Source organism: Opisthocomus hoazin, chromosome 9, assembly GCF_030867145.1.
Source record: "Opisthocomus hoazin isolate bOpiHoa1 chromosome 9, bOpiHoa1.hap1, whole genome shotgun sequence".
Lineage (NCBI taxonomy): Eukaryota > Metazoa > Chordata > Aves > Opisthocomiformes > Opisthocomidae > Opisthocomus > Opisthocomus hoazin.
In genome coordinates this window covers 9,192,529-9,208,964 of record NC_134422.1, presented here as the reverse complement: position 1 = coordinate 9,208,964, position 16,436 = coordinate 9,192,529, and the positions used below count along the sequence as shown (strand labels likewise).

The following is a 16,436-nucleotide window of genomic DNA, read 5'->3' as shown; positions in this document are numbered from 1 at the left end:
GAGTATTTGTTACCTGTTACTCATTATTCTTTGGGGCACAACCTCTGTTCTTTTTCACCGTTAACAAGGACTGACTAAATCCCAGGGTTTGGAAGTTGGAGAAAACAAGAACAACAGACCCAAACTAATCACCACACTGCCGGATGGAGGGATTCAGGGGTTTTGGTGTGCCTGCCCCGATACACAAAGCTGGGCACCTGGACACATTTTTGCCTTCCCAACTGAAGCCAATTTAAAAATTCCTCCTCCCCTGAGCACTGAGCACAGCCCAGGAAATACATCGTCTTCAGAAAAGCCAGGCTGTCGTCAGCTCGAATATTTTAGACATCAGTATATCAAAAACACCTCTCATATGACACGATACCTCTATGCTGCTGCAGAGTGCTGAGCCCACGTCCGTGGGATTTCCATCTGGAAGGACATCAGGAGGATGTCTTATTTTAATCTGACCTCCACATTGATTTAAACCTTGAACCTACCTGTGCTTGAAACATTCGAAGTGGTAAAACGCGCTGAACTGTCCCAACAACGACCAGTGCAGGCAAGCCGAGAGTTTGGCCAAGTCTCCACCAGAGGCAGCCAGGACTTGCTAAAACACCAAATTTCCAGCAACGCTGTGCAGGAGAGAGGCAGCTCCCAGCGTATGCAACCTGAAGAGGGTGGAGGTCAGCCGGGAGGGCACAGGAGGAGCAGGAGCAGGTGTACGCCGGGCTCTGCAGTTCAGGCAGGGACTTTGAGCCCTTCGAAACCAAGGCAGGCGCAAGCCGGGGCTCCGAGTCGTGAGGTGTAAGCTTCCTCCCAGCATTAATCACCCAAACAACAGGACCAGGGAGAAAGCTCATCATACAGCTTAGCAGCCAGGGCACTTGGCGGCGAAGGAGAGATGCATTTAAGCCCCTGCTCCAGTTAATCATTTATAAAACTCAGAACAACTTCAACAAGCTGTTAACAAAGGTTTGTCCTGGATATCCACAAAGCAGGGTGTCTTCTGGGCTTTGGAGAAGTGAAAATGGCTTCTTCGGTGCTGGTTTGTCTTTCAAAGAGCACACCTAGCCTAATCTTTCCTTAAATTCCTGAAAGGAAGAAGAAAAAAAAAAAACACAAACAACATTTTTTTCTTTTTCCAACCACATCAGTGTTACATGTTCTATATCAAGCACTACATCTTCAGCTCCTACTGACTCGTTGCTGTTGTGTTCTCTGGGTATCTCTCCAAAATTAACGGCATTCACCCTAAAAACCCTGCAAGTCTGGGGAGAAACTGCAGCCACACCGCACATTACTGCGAATCAGAGCAGATGACGTGATTTTCCAAGCCACCATGTCTGAAAACCCAGGAAACATCTTGAACCTTCATCCAAAACATTATCCCCGAGTCTCCCTCTTGTTCGGCTTCAGGAAAGATGCAGAAAGGTGTTTGCCACTTGGAGTAACACCCCTTATGAAATATATCTACAAGTAACACACACTACAGTTACCAGAAAATTTATAAAATCTATAGAATATAGGAAAAAGCAGCCTGGGGAGCGAGAGCAAAATTCCAGAAATTGCCATCTCTCTGCTGGTACGGGGATTCATAACGGAGCAGCACCCAAACACAGGGCACATCCTACAGCTAGCACAGGTCAGGCCAAGCCTTCCCCTCGGAAAACAAGTCTTTGATAAAAATTTTAAGATATGGAAGAGACATTGGCAATATCCCCATAGCACAGAGCCGCCCAGCTCCTCTTTAAAACCTGGAGGCTTGTATTAACGCGGGGAGGGCGACTGGCACTTGGAGCCGATTATTCGAGCTTTGTTCAACAGTTAAATCAGAAATGAGATCCAGACTGCAGCATTGCTACCCCACATCATTTGCTGCTTCAAGGGGGAAAAAGTCCCCAGGCTGAGTGATGATAAAAACAAATTTCTCTTCATTTCACCACCACAAAAAAGTCACCAAGGCTTTTCGCCCTGCCCGGCCAAGGATGCGGTTCCCCCGGAGCACCCCGCCGGCCGGCAGCAGGAGCACTCCCTGCTCAGTGTGCCCAGCCGTGGTCTCTGCTCAGCTTTGAAAGTGCCAGCTCATCCGTCCCAACACCACCTTCACGTGTGGTCACCAGTGTTTTCAAAAAAAGAAGAGATGAGCCTAAACTGACTTGGCAGTGACATTTGATCTATTCTTGGTTCAGCCGCCTGAAAACACAAGTTTTAACCACTCAGAGCCAGCTGACCTAGAGTCCCGCTCTGCTGGCGGAGTAAATCAACCTCCCGGCGATCAGAAGAGCGAGCCAACTTCAGGCAGGCCAGCCTGCAGCTTTCCATCGCTCCCTGCAATTCTCTGCGCAGAAGCAGCACCACGGCCGGTCACCCGGCAGTCCCCAGGACAGTAACAGTACGAGTCGCCTTCACGCTGCTTCGTAACGTCAGCCCCGTGAAATCCTCCGTCGCGCAGGAAGGGCAGCGACTCTGTGGTACGTTTGGCGATGAAGAACAAACACCACCTCGGGGTTTTGGCCACCTCACATTTCTACACGTGTGCTTTGGATGCTCCCAGCTCAGCCGCAGCTCTGCCCCAGCGGCACCCAGCTCGGCGCTGGGAGGGGAAGGGAGCTACAGCCGTGTCCCGCACCCAGCCCCGGCCAGGGCAGCCACGCGCACTTTGCCAAAGAAAAGTGCAGAGATTAGGGAAAGAATTCTGTGTATTCTTGGGATGCTAATTACCAACACAATAGGATTTTGAAACCAAGAGAGAAAAAAGAAAAAGCTAAATTTGTGCACGGGTGCAAACTTTAATTGCCTTCTTTATGTTATCTCCACGATAACAAGTCTTAGAAGAAGAAACATCATTTCATTCTAACCTTTTTTTTTTTCTTTTAAAAGAACCCTTGCCTTTGCAATTAACCTTTTGGATGCTTTAAACCCGACCCAGCACAGAACAACAGGAGATACAAGTTTGAGAGTAGAGGGTTTTTCTGAAACTGCCTTTTATTTACCCTGTACAGTGCCTGTTCCATGTGATCCCTGGGACGACTCACCCAGAGGCTGCTCAGCCGTTACAGGTGCAGAACACCGACGTGAACCATTCCCAAAGAGTTATTCCTAGCGTACAAGACCCCATGAGGTTTGGACTAGATGACCCACAGAGGTCCCTTCCAACCCCTACCATTCCGTGAAGACTGTCACCGAACATTACATCTGCTGTGTTTACATACTGATGACTCTCTGTTCAGCCAAAGTCATTAATGGGAGCTGCTCACAGATTTTTAGGTCCCTGATGTACCAGAAACCAGCCATGGCGGTATACCTTCTCCAAAATTATCTCTACAGTATTAAAAAAAAAATAAAATAGAAAACACATTGCAAAAACTCCCACTTACTTCATTCTATGAGAAGCTTAACATCACTTTAAGTTACAGCTACAAGACAATCAGTGTTGTGTACGGGTACAGGTACTTTCTTTCTACACAAATGACTAAAAGAGGTTTAAAATAATTTTCTTGGAGCCACAGGAAGATGAACACCTGTTGGAACAAACAAGTATAACAAAAGTATAAACAAGTATAACAGTAGTATAAGCTCCTACATCCCTGATTTTGTAACTAGTGTGCAGGCAGCTAGACAAAATGGTACACGTCTCACCTGAGCAAGTCAGGGAATGCATGGGCTGCACAGCAGCACTTAGGGCACAGGCTTCCCAGAGCTGAGGTCCATCAGTGAGACAACACAGCTTCTCTTCGGAGAGTGAGGTTTCTGGTTCTGTACACAGGACCAAGAGTCGGGTCCGGGAGGTGCCTAAAATCACACCGTCCTGCACTGCTTCCGCCATTTTTATTTGGCAGCAGGGATCCCTCAACCTAGGGAAAAAACCAACTGGGCTTACTCCTGAACATACCAAATTCCTGATGAAAACCCTGGTAGTACCTGTGCTTCCCCCACTGAACACAGCTGGAATGCAAAACCCATCCCATTTTATACTTGGCAGCAACTCCTGCTCTCAGCACGACAGCTTCCACGCTCAGATGTCAACTCTTCTCCCATCAAAGCGCTCACTGATGAGCTGGCTTGTTTCCTTGTCACACAAGCTATTTGTGAATCCAGTCATGACTGAGCCAGACACACTACCCAGCTCCAGAGGGCTCCCCACCACCAGCAGCCCGTGTTTCTGCAGAACACCAACCTCCCAGACCTGCACAAAACAGCGAGGCCATTGGACACCATTCTGTCCCAGCACAACCTGGTTTTCCCTGTTCCCACCTCTCCTCTACTGCAAGAGCCCAGCTGCCGAGACACAGGACACGAGAACCGCCTGCGCCTCCTGGTTACCTACCATAGCAAAGAACGGCCAAATTCTCAATATTTGGATGCCACCACTCTACTCCAAACAGCTCTCTGCAGAGCAGATCCACCCAGCACCCAAGCCCAAGACATCTCAACAACTTACAGCCTGTAAAGGACCTGCACAAAACCAGATCTGCTTCTGAGAGCCTCACTCGTGGTGCCTCTCAGCCTCCCTAAGTCACCTGTGACCACTCACTCCGCTCTGGTGCCCCAGCTCCCACCCCTTGGGCTCCTTCCACATCCACTGAGTTCTGCTGGTGCCTCTTCACCAACGGCCCCAGCTCCTCCAAGACGCAGCAGCAGAGGCCTGAACACGACAGCGTAAAGAAACGGGGAAGAACATGTCCGATTCGGGTTCGGAAAGATCCCTGAACCAGAGCTGCGATTACCCCCGGGACTAGCAGCGGTACAAATCCCAGCTAGCACACACCAGGGCCTGTCCTTCAGCTGTCTCCACACCTACACGTTCTGCGCACCTCTGCACATAATCCTAGAGATACACACGTGGCTCTGCAAGATAGGAACCACCCTTCACTCCTCTTCTTTACACGTCCTCACAACGCTATATATCTATGTATCATGATTTTTGAGTTTTTCAAGTGAACTCTGCTTTCTAGAGGGGAAAAAACACAACCTTGCCTTCTTTCCAGGCCATTACAGTGCATCAGGAAATTTGGTCACCAGAGCACAACACAGAACCAGCTGCAGAACCAGAGGACTGTTGGAAAAGCACAGCTTAAATTAACTTCTTTATTTCACACATATTTGCCTATCGTTCTTTCTTACCACACAAATCAGTCAGCAGTTATGACTCGAGAAGTCACTATTTAAAAAACTCTCAAAAACTGTGTCACTGACAGGGAGATGTTAATAACACAGATTCGTAGCACAATTATTTAACATTTTCTTGCTTGCACCGAGGTTCTACTTGATTCCAGCATTTGAAGTTTTACAATGCTTAGTGTAGAGTTACTTTCCCGTATTTATCCTCATTTTGGAGTCTCATTTGTCATGCTTTGAAGCAACCAGAAGCTCTGGCAATTGAAAAGCTTCTCTGAAAAAAAAAAATCTGAGGAACCTTTACAACTCCGAAGAAACAGAGATCTCCCTCTTGTGGTCTTCTATGTAAACAACCTTAACTACATTTGTGAGCTCAGAAGTGTCTAAAGAGGAGCCTTCTTTCACCAAAGATTAACAGAAATTGTAAGCAATTCTATTCAATATACGAAGCGTTCTTCCTAGAAGGAATGAGAAAGAGATTGTTTTCACTTTATTTTTATCTACATGGTATTTTCTTGCAGAAAAACCACAGAGATTAAAACGCAGTGCTGTCTCCTGTATACCACCACTCGAAAGAAAGTGGGGGGAAAAAAAAGTTACAGAACAAAGTAGATGAACCAGCCTAACAACGGAGGCAATGTCAGGTTTATATAGATAAGTGCCATCTAGATGAACATACAAACTGCAGTTCCACAATGCTCACATTCAGTTTACACAAAGCACATACTGATCTCCACCTTACAGACCAACCTCACGCTTCAAAAGCCACAGCGGATACGTAGGAACCCATGCTCACAACTTCCCGTGTAATGAGATTAACAAGTCTGACACCAACATAAAAAGAAATTTTGTGCCTTTATTGGAATGGTGTTAGGCTTTAAATACACCAATTTTGATAACCTGATTATTTGGGTTTAATTAGAAATGACACTACAGAACTGCAATACTGGTCCAACAGTCTTGTCTTTACTTTTTTTTTTTTAAAGCAAGAGATAGTATGAAAATGCACCAAGTAATCAGAAAGCACTAGCAGGCATCGGTTAATCCAAGATACTAGCTTCTTAGTCCCAAAAGCACTCGCATTGTGTGGAACCCAGGGTTTAGACTGGTCATGATTTGCAAGAGCTAGTTGCATGACTCATGACGATTTTTTTTTTTTAATTTACTTTCAAGTTGGTCACTGGTAGGTTTTTTTTTTCCTGAAATATTAGTTTCTTTAATTCATATTTTTCCTCAAAGTATAAAAAAGTATGAAATATAAACAAGCTCCTGCACTGCACCCCTGAAAGGGTACAACGGAAGCATTAGAGAGCTGACTATCTACACACCGTCAAATCCCATCAAATCTTGGATAATTCATTAATATACAAAATATCAGGGCACAGAAAGAACTAAAATCCACTTTTTCCGTTTTGTTACGCACAGGTTCAAATAATCAGTCTAAAGAAAAAACGTGATCATTTTGGCTTTCCACTACATCCGCATGTTGAGACACTTATTAAAATAATCCTGCTTAATTGTGTTTGGTCTTTTTCTTATTGTCAAGTCATGTTTGTTATCTTAATACCAGCCACCAGACAAACAAGTAATCAGAAAGACTCCTCCTCCCCACCTCCCTATCCCTGACCCCTCCGAGGTCAGCTTTAAGACATGACTCCAAACACAGGGTTGTGACGACAGATGCTAGGACCGATCTCTTCATAGTCTTTTTTGGTATGGCATACTTGGTAGAATTCAGGCTGTAAAGGGAAGGAGAAAAAAAATTGTCAATGATATGTACACCTTAAGTGAAGAAAATTAACATTTACTTAGCAAATGGAAAAAGCTAAATACAGACAACATCAACCATGGCTAAACATCAACCAGATTACATCAACCATGGCTAAACATCAATGCAAACCATGTATTTTGCCACAAAACTAAAATGCACTATTTAACAACTCACTCAAAGCTGTCACTGAGCTTTCATTTGCTCTTTCAAACCTTTAAAGTCTAATGTGAAAACTTCAAAGGGGGCGGGGAGGGTGTATTTACTACCTGAGGCCTATCAGAAATCCCCCAGCGGCTTTTAACACAAAGTGAAGGAGAGATGCGAACTCCAGAAGCATACCCAGAATGACTAAAACATGCTCAGCTTTATAGCTAACTTACTGTGGAAGCCAGCATTGATCCTCCAAACCAAACAGCGTATCTTTGCATATGGTGTGTAATGACTTGTACATCAATAGGCTTAGGCTATAACAGGGGGGAAAAAAAAAAAAAAGGAACACATTAAAAGTCACTTTTGCTGGTAAAAATTAGATCTTTTGAAAAAGGAGTGTATATTCCAAGCTTACGTTCTCACAAAATTAGTATTTTCTTCAATGCTGGGTATGTAAATTTACAGTTACTGCATCCAATTTTCTCTTGTACAACCCAGACTAAGAAACAGCTCTTGCTTATACATCGCCAGCTACCTACTCTATCGGACATTAAGAGATAACTTGCATTCACACCAGTTTTCTCCCAAGAGCTCCAATACAGTGTTCCTTTCCTATTAACCACGTTCTAGTTTCTGCTGAATTTCTTCACGGACTGTTTATTTATGCAGTTGTAAGAACAGACTCATACTACTTACCCCTTTCCAAAAAGAACACTTCAGAAAGTTAATTTTTAAGTTTCATGTCATGATTTTAACAAAGCCTCAGCTGCAGACTGACTGAGTTTATCCAGGACCAATACAGTCACAGCCGTGCTTTTCAAAACAACCACACTCATCCCAGTCAGCCCCTTTCCCTCCATGTCCACACAAACCTTCACTCCTTACTTGTGCTTAGCAAAATCGGCAGTGTACAGAACAGTTTCAGAAAGCAGTAATTTGCTAGTTCCAGTACAACCTGCTGAGATCTGAACACATTGAAATAGGGTCTAAAAATCGGTTGTAACAGATTCTCAAAATTCAAGCCAGCGACTACCTGCAATCCCTCATGCTCTGAAGAAGGAAGAATTGCATCAGATTTCCTTATTCATATCCTGCTTCCTTACTAAGTGGTAAAAGTCTAGTACAGAGAACTAAGCATAAGCTAGGTTACTTGAACCAGAGAACTGTATATAACTGAAACTTCAGAGTTGTCTACATGGCATATTATAAAGCTACACTGGAGGTTTTAAGGATTGTTGGAGCTCAGCTAGACAGATTATTACTAAAAAATAAATGAGGAAAATCACTTCAATCTTGCCTTAAAAGGAAAAAACCACAAAATAAGTTTTTTATCTCTGCCCGATATCTTTCATGTATGCAAAGTCAATACAAAAAATGCAGAAGTTAGGTCAGAGGTCAAAAGTGGAAAGAACACAAATTCAGGACCACGCACTTTAGTGAAAACATTTCATAGGATCATAGGATAATTCCGGTGGGAAGGGACATCAGAATGTCTCTAGTTCAGCCTTCTGCTCAAAGCAGAGTTAGCTACGAGGTCAGAGGAAGATATTCAGTTTTCTCCAGCTGAATCTCAAAAACCTCCAAGGATGGAGGCTGCGCAGCCTCTCCGGGCATCCTGTTCCAATGCCCGATTATCCCCACGATGAGAAAGTTCTCCCTTTCACCAAGCTGAACCTCTTCTGTTTAAATTTGTATCTGTTGTCTCTCCTGCGCCTACCACCCAGCGCTGTCAAGGGCCTGGTCCCACACACACCCAGGGGCTGCTACGAGAACTCCCAAAGCCACCTCTTCTCTAAACGAGCACCAGTTCCCTCAGCCTTTAGTCCCAGGAACCGCGCTCCATCCTCTGACTGCGCTGGTGACTCCGCAATGAGCTTGCTCCATCTCTCATTATCTTTAAGGTCAAATGCAGAAGATGATGATTTACAACTACTCAATAAGCACCAAGCACAAAGAAAAGCTGGGGAGCGACTGACTGCTTTCGCCTAACAGGCGAGTCCCATCCCTTCACTAGGCGAGACTGGTTCAGTTCAATACTGACAGACAGGCAGCACGAGTGCATACCTGGGGAAATAGTGCTACCGCTTCCTACAATGAAAGGATTAGATAAATATTTTCCAATACCAGTATATAATTTTCTACAATATACGACTCTCTGAAAAGCTTCTATAAGAAAAGACCTTTCAACAAACCAGCACGTCATTGCAGTATGCTATTTTTGCATTTTCCAGGTAACGATGGAGAGAAAGGTGCTTTTTAAAGGCATCAGTTGTAAGAACTAACCTTCAGTCTGCCACCGCTAAGTTCTTCACTAAGTTTCAGTCTGGCATCAACAGTCCTTTTCAAGTCTCGCTGTAAACGCCGACCAAAGTCCCTGAACATGGTTGAGCCTCCAGAGAGGACAATATTCTGTTTTGAGTAACAAAAATTATTAACCACTTCTGAAAACATGTCTCCAGCTTTACCCCGTTCTTAAATTCTAAATAACTAAGTATAGGTTTTAAAATTGCAGTTAATATTTATGCTTTTACTTTAAGATTTAAATTATCTAACGTTTTAGCATGACAGAATATGAATTCACAAAGAGGCTGTCACATTAAAATTGGCTGTGCTTTAAAATCCATTTATATCTTAGTACATCTCACTTCTTTCACTCAGATTTATGTCTCCTTTCTTTTAAATAAGAGTTTAAGTAATGAAACATCATATTCTGAAAAGCGCAAGTGAACAACATAAAGCCTTCTGCATATTTGACTTGTTTCTAGAATAACAGCTTATTTTTGTTGGGTCTCTTTTTTTAAATAGAGTTTCAAATATGTATTTCAATATAAAGGACAATCCTTCTAAAACAAGCGTTAAAGAAATTCCTTGTAAAACAAGCATTAAAGAAATTCATTACAGCTACTGACCTTATACAGAGGACGTCTAACATCAATGGGACAATTCTGAATAACTTCATCTACTACTTCTGAGATTGGTTGCGTAAAGTCAGGATTAGCAAACTACAATCAAGAAGAAAAACAGACGAGTCAACATGTAGGATCACACATTGCAAAGGAAAGGGGGAAAGAGAAAAGGGAAGAGAAAGAACCATCCTGGTATACTAGAGATGTCATAAAAACTCATAATGGTAATAGTTTTGTTAGCTATTTTTGCTGCCATTTATAAAAGGTTTGAAAGAATAATAAACCTAACGTATCTATATTGTCAACTATTCTCTTACTCAGTTTTTGTTAAGCACAACAGATCAAAGAACACATGCCCATCTCAGATGCTGAGCACCAGAGCAAAACAGCCCAACGTGCAAAAAGCTGCAACAGGAGACTGTAGAGATGGATTCAGGGGATTATTAAAGAAGAAAAAAAAAAAAAAAAAGAAAAGGCTTTATTCCATTTTATTTTTCCCAACACTGGAAGAGAGACTGAGGGTATAAAGGCCAGAAGACAGAATGTTTAGAAATTTGACTTTTCAGACAGGTAAGAAAACAGGGTACAATGTGGCGAGACCTGGAAATCCTATTAAAAATTGTAAGAAGAAAATATGTGTTTAGCAATTCATCTACTTCAAAAATTTCAAATATAGTGCTTTCTTTAGATATCAACCTGAATTTGTACAAAGCTTACTAGCAGTAAGAATCAAAAGCACAATCATTTACAACAATAGCTGGTATCTATTTACAAATACAGAGAAATGCAAGTCAGGATAACCAGTTTGTTACAACTTTGTAAATATTTATATGCTATCATCTAAAATGCACCTAAACCAAAAAGCATAGACAATTCAAATCAACTTACCTCAGGATGGAAGAAAATCTCTGGCCCCAGGAATCTTTCATAGCCAACATCAATGGTAAATTCTTTCTTTGAGATAGCATTAATTCCAGTATACTGTTTAATCCACTTTGTACCATCTGTGTCATACTTGTTAAATTCTTTTACTAAGTCAGGGCAAACATAACTAAAGCGTTCCTGAAAATGGAATATGTACAGTTAAGTACTTAAGTATAGCAGAAAAGACTGTATGAACTTCAAAGAAGCACAGTAATTTGAACTTTTAAGATGAAGAGTTTCAACTGGTAGATACAGAATAGGCCTCGGAAACGGCTGAACTGACATTTACTGCATGCAGTTAGATAATGGTTCTCCTACTACAAATCATTTCCGTGCAGCACTGAAAGCAGCACATCTCGCTGAGCTAAATTACTTTCCCTCTATTTTTCCTCTAAACTTCTATGATGGTGAGAAATGAGTTCTAAAGGATATTGAAGAATTGCCATAGAAACAAGGTTTAAGTGTACTTTAAGCTGAATGTCTTTAAGAATAGCTTTGTACTACAAAAAAGAACGTACCAACATTCAGAAAGAATAATGGAGTAATTAGAGCTCTTTACATTACGCATCCCACAAAGAACACTTCCTACCAAATATTACAACAATATAAGGGAAGGGAGGAGAAAGCGGAGACTACAAGTGAAGAGTGAAATTCTAGGCCAAATTGAGTATAACCCAACTGTACACCTTAGATTTAAGGTATTTCACGTTATTATATTAATTAGACATTTTTATATTATTTAGAAGCACGAGCACCATTACTTGGCCGGATAATGATTTTAAGAGATTACTGTACTTTAAATATAGATCTAAAATGACCTTAATGTCTGCAATGTTCACCCCACCTTCACTGCTTTAGCTGTTTCCAAGGATTGCTCAGGAGGAATTCCTACTTCTCGCTCCCTCAGCAACTGCTGAATGAAGTACGTTATATCTCGCCCGGCAATTGGAATGTGTTTGATACAGCTGCCAATCACGTATCCTTCAGCCTGTAAATAAAATTCATTGGGAGAAAGATATTGACAAGAACTCCTTTCAACAAAGCTTAGGAGGGACAGAGAAAGATGCGGAGTCTAAACTCCTGTTCACTACCTGCGACTGTGAGACTGAAGCCCTTTAAGACTGGCTCATTTTATTGCCAGAAATCCAGCTCTTCAGTAGCCTTATTTTACTTGTTAAAGTGTTTTGCTTTGCATTGGTTCATAAATCTTACAAGGTTAGGAGGAACAGAAAGGTCACTAGTACATAAGGCAGACAAATAGCTATACTCACTATTCCTTGGCCTTTACTTTCTCTTCAAAATGAGGTTACTCTTACCAAAAAGGTCAAGGAACCTTGTATCGTGAAATATTATTTTAGAATAAATGATGTGGCTCTGCAGTCACAGCCACTGATGTAAGACGTTACAATCCACATGAACCAAAATTACTTTTCTGAAAGCAGGGAGAAAATGCATCATTTCAGCACATTAATTGAGACGGCTTAGAACATCAGACTGGCCCATACTCATCCATCAGTCTACCCTTGCAAGTCACACTCGTCCTGGGGGCCAGTATCGGGGCATTAAAAATATCTGGTCCAAACACAGAAACCAAAAGTCTTCAAGACTGGCCCTCAACCTCACCAGACCTGCTAAATCCAAACAGATGAGTCCAGATATCACACTAATATTAAAATGCTTAAAATTTCCTATACATGCCTTACATTCATATAAAATGTTCTTTTTAACATAGAAAATAATAAAGTCAACAAAATGTACCAGTATTGTTAGCTTCACTACAGAGATAAGCGTTTGTTAATTCCTCTATCTATTTTATTATAAAAGCGGTATATTACTGCTGTCAATTTGTTCGACATGTTTAAAAGTTCCAGAAAGCAAGTGAATGTCACTCTGCAAATGAGCTTCACGCCTCAAGTGATATAGAATACCTACTCGTGTTTCCATTAAAAAACAAACCACCCACAAATCAGGAAAAAGTTCAACTGTTTTAAACAGCAATTTGACCTACTAAGTACAATTAAAAAAAGTTTATGTATGAAAAATTTGACATGTCAATTGTTTCCTACGTCTTCTTAAAAACATGCCATCTTGGATGAACAGTCTGGACAAAGATTTAGCTGCTATATTCCACAAAGATTAATATGAAATCTCTATACCACAGCATGTGTCCGATCACCACAAATGCTACTATTTGATACAACAAATCATTTGTAACAACTGAGGTTACTATGGCATGATAAAGCTTTGTACAGATTTTAATCTTAAAAATTGCAGTCTAAATTTTGGAAAAGGTGTCTGGTGCCTAGAAACACATTTAATTTCCCCAGAAGAGATAGGCAGAGAGAGATATTACCAGTCACTTGAAATAAAAGACACTATTAAATGTTCCAACTATAAAATTTCAAATACGTAGCTTTGTAAAAGGATATGCATACCTACAGCAAAACCAATAATTTGACAGTCAAGAAAATGCAGCTGTGAATGTTCATTATTTAATAAAACATCATACGATCATACTAATTTTCTGCTTTTAGCAACCTGATATATTGGAACAGATATTCAACATTAACTAACCTTAGGGGTTTTTTTTTTCAGTCAGGTAGGAATTCTTTTCTTTTTGCTTGTATCACTGATGCATGATAGCATACTACTAAATATTGGCCAACAGATGGAGAAAAATTGTAAACAATACTATATCTGCCCTTAAATATTTCATATTATTTCTATTTCATATATGAATTGACTGAATTAAACAAAAAAGTTTCCAAACTTTTTGGACTGACTACTGTAAAGAGCATATTCACTCTTACCAGCAAAACAAACTGGAAATATGATAAAGCAATACAATTTCATTGATCACTTAGCACAGCCTTGGCAAACCCCCTTTTAATGGGGAAAGACAACGTGCCCTGACAAACTCAGGGTGTAGAGCGGTTCTTTTAGAGCTTCTGCACTACAAAATAAACAAAAACCGCACACCCACAACCCTGGAAATTATCTGACATTCCTAGCTATGCTTCAGTCTGTGTAAGCATAAACTTCAGAGAAGGTACAGGACAAACTGTTCCCCGGTTAAACTGTTTGTACAGTTTTGATGTATACTTACAACAGGAATAACATGAGTGACGCCGTCACCACTGTCTATAACTGTGCCAGTCAGTGTTCGTTCTCCTACTTGTCTGGACGTCCAAGATGCAGCTAAGGCAAGGACCGCCTTGTGAAAGAACACACACAAAAAAACAAATCTTCATAAAAGCACTGCGCTGCAGATCCCACCTTCCACTACCCCCCCCAACAATACCCGGACTGACACCCTCATGGTAATTTACAGCATGGAAACCGATGTAGTAATATTACACGTGTACACAGTAGCTTATGAAAAAGACTGCATAAATGTAGTTTTTGACTCGTAATGCTTTGCTAGCCACGTTCAAACAAACATCTTTTTTGCTACTTCATACTGAGAGGGATTCAATTCTTGACCTGACACCATTATGATGATGTGGTGTGTTGGGGTTTTTTAATTTAATTATGATGCAACAGATACTATGCTCTACTGCTTAGAGGCTGCCTTCTATGCAGGTAACAGAGGAACAGCACCCAGCTAACAGACCACAGAATCAGCGCAGATCAACCATCCAGTGGTGAAACTGCTAGCCAAAAGGACACAAAAGCATTCCACACACCCCTCATACAGTTTTCACATTATTTTTAACATTTCTTTTAATACCTTGGTTGCATAAGTTGGTTTTTCTATTGCTTCATCCCCGATAAAGAAGTCTAATTAGTGAAATTAGTTTTAGCTTCAGAAGCAATACTGCAGCTCTAACTTTCAACAGTCCTGCCCTTACCTGAACAGCAATATATAGCCCTGGAACATTGAAAGACTCGAACATGATTTCAGCAGTATATTCTCTGTTTTCTGGAGTATTTAATGGAGGCTCAGTCTGTGAGACAAAAAAAACACCAAGTTTTATTCACATTCAGATCAAACACTCAACTTTTAAAAAATGATCACCAAATCCTAAATTGTGAAAGATGAGTCATTCAACAACAATAGCATGTAAAAATAGTATTGTGCAAAGGGTGCTTTTAAAGGCAAATAGTGCAATTATGAAAATCTAGAAATTCCTCTGACAGAAGAATTTATGCAAACTGCATTGCAAAAACATGATGATTAGAGTGAAAACAGAAAAACAGAAGCGTGATAAAAACATTATAGTAATCACTGTTTAAGAATTTACATAGATGACCCCCTTTGTGGGTTGGTTAGTTCATTATAACTTTTGATTTCACTGAAAGAATCAAGGACTATCAACCTAAAAATGTCAAAGGATGCAGCTTAGCACATATAAAGAATGACATTTATTTTGAAAATTTCTCAGTGATTCATTAAAGAAAAAACCTGTTTTTCTTCAGAAGGCACTCACTACAAAACAAGTTGATACGATCAGCTGTAGAAGCGTATTCAACTGAGACAAGCTAGCAACACCATACAACACGCTATAATAGTATGCTGTAATTAATAAAGTCACGCCTCTGAAAGAGCATTTTGGATAGCGCTATAGAATATTTGATAAAAAAAAAAAAATACCACTCTTCCATTGCATGAACTATGTAAGATGTAAAGAGAGGAGGGAGCCAGACTCTTCACAAAGGTGATAAGGACAAGAGGCCATGGAGACAAGCTGCAACATGGGAAATCCTAAGTAGGTATTAGGAGGAAAAAAGGTAACATGAGGGTGGTCAAATAATGGGAAAGGGGCCCAGAGTTCTTATGGCATCTTGATCCTGGGAGATATTCAAAGCTTGGCTGGACACAGCCTTGAGCAACCAGACCTCATTATACCTGCTTCGAGGAGACAGTTGCATTAGATGTTCTTCAACAAGTATGGCCAACACCTCTAACTTCAAACTTCTCTATCAACATCAGACGAAAATAAATTGCCTATTTCAATGGCCTTAAATAAAATACTAAGGAATAGCAGATGCTTCAGAATAATTCAGATCTAATTTGCCCATGTATGACAACAACCCTTCAGCTTTCACAAAAAATAAAATGTCACTGTCTAGACACACCATCCAGGTGGTAGCATTGTAAAAACAAAATAATAACAGTTATGTCTAAACACTCAGGAATTTTTTTGCCTCAAAAAATATAAACGTGGTTACTGAATACAGCAGATAAGTAACAGGGGAAAAAAGGGATGGAGCAGACACAATTTGGAGGGAAATGAGAAGAAAGTTTGCAGTTGAAGACACTCTGATATCTTTAGAAAATTAAAGAACCTGCATGGGACAAGCCAGGTCAGAAACGTTTCAGGCAAATTATATTTATTTCAGTTTTCACGATAAGCATACTCATATTTAAGAACTACTACATAAGTCAGCACAAACATTCTTACTAGTCACATGCAATTTCATAAGTAGGGCATAATTTTACCTACCAAAAGAAAATAATGATCCTCGGGTTCTGCCCTTAGATACTTAAAGATTACTTGCTCCATAAACCTCTCCATCAAGTCCCAGTCTTCAACTATACCATGGCGGATGGGCCACTGTTGCAGAAGAATATCAAAATATAA

General features: G+C 40.9%; 1 protein-coding gene across 2 annotated transcripts in view; it reads right to left on the bottom strand.

The window, feature by feature from the left end:
* Nucleotides 1-5,936: 5,936 nt before the first annotated feature.
* Nucleotides 5,937-16,436, bottom strand: part of ACTR3 (actin related protein 3) — a 31,874-nt gene continuing 21,374 nt past the window's right edge. For both annotated transcript variants that reach the window (XM_075430542.1, XM_075430543.1), the window contains 9 exons: nucleotides 16,299-16,409; nucleotides 14,703-14,798; nucleotides 13,958-14,065; nucleotides 11,696-11,839; nucleotides 10,816-10,989; nucleotides 9,931-10,023; nucleotides 9,305-9,430; nucleotides 7,252-7,335; nucleotides 5,937-6,839 (listed from right to left, as the gene is read on the bottom strand). In XM_075430542.1, coding sequence (XP_075286657.1) covers nucleotides 6,744-6,839; nucleotides 7,252-7,335; nucleotides 9,305-9,430; nucleotides 9,931-10,023; nucleotides 10,816-10,989; nucleotides 11,696-11,839; nucleotides 13,958-14,065; nucleotides 14,703-14,798; nucleotides 16,299-16,409 — 1,032 coding nt within the window. In that variant the 3' untranslated portion in view covers nucleotides 5,937-6,743. The remainder of the gene's footprint in view (nucleotides 6,840-7,251; nucleotides 7,336-9,304; nucleotides 9,431-9,930; nucleotides 10,024-10,815; nucleotides 10,990-11,695; nucleotides 11,840-13,957; nucleotides 14,066-14,702; nucleotides 14,799-16,298; nucleotides 16,410-16,436) is intronic.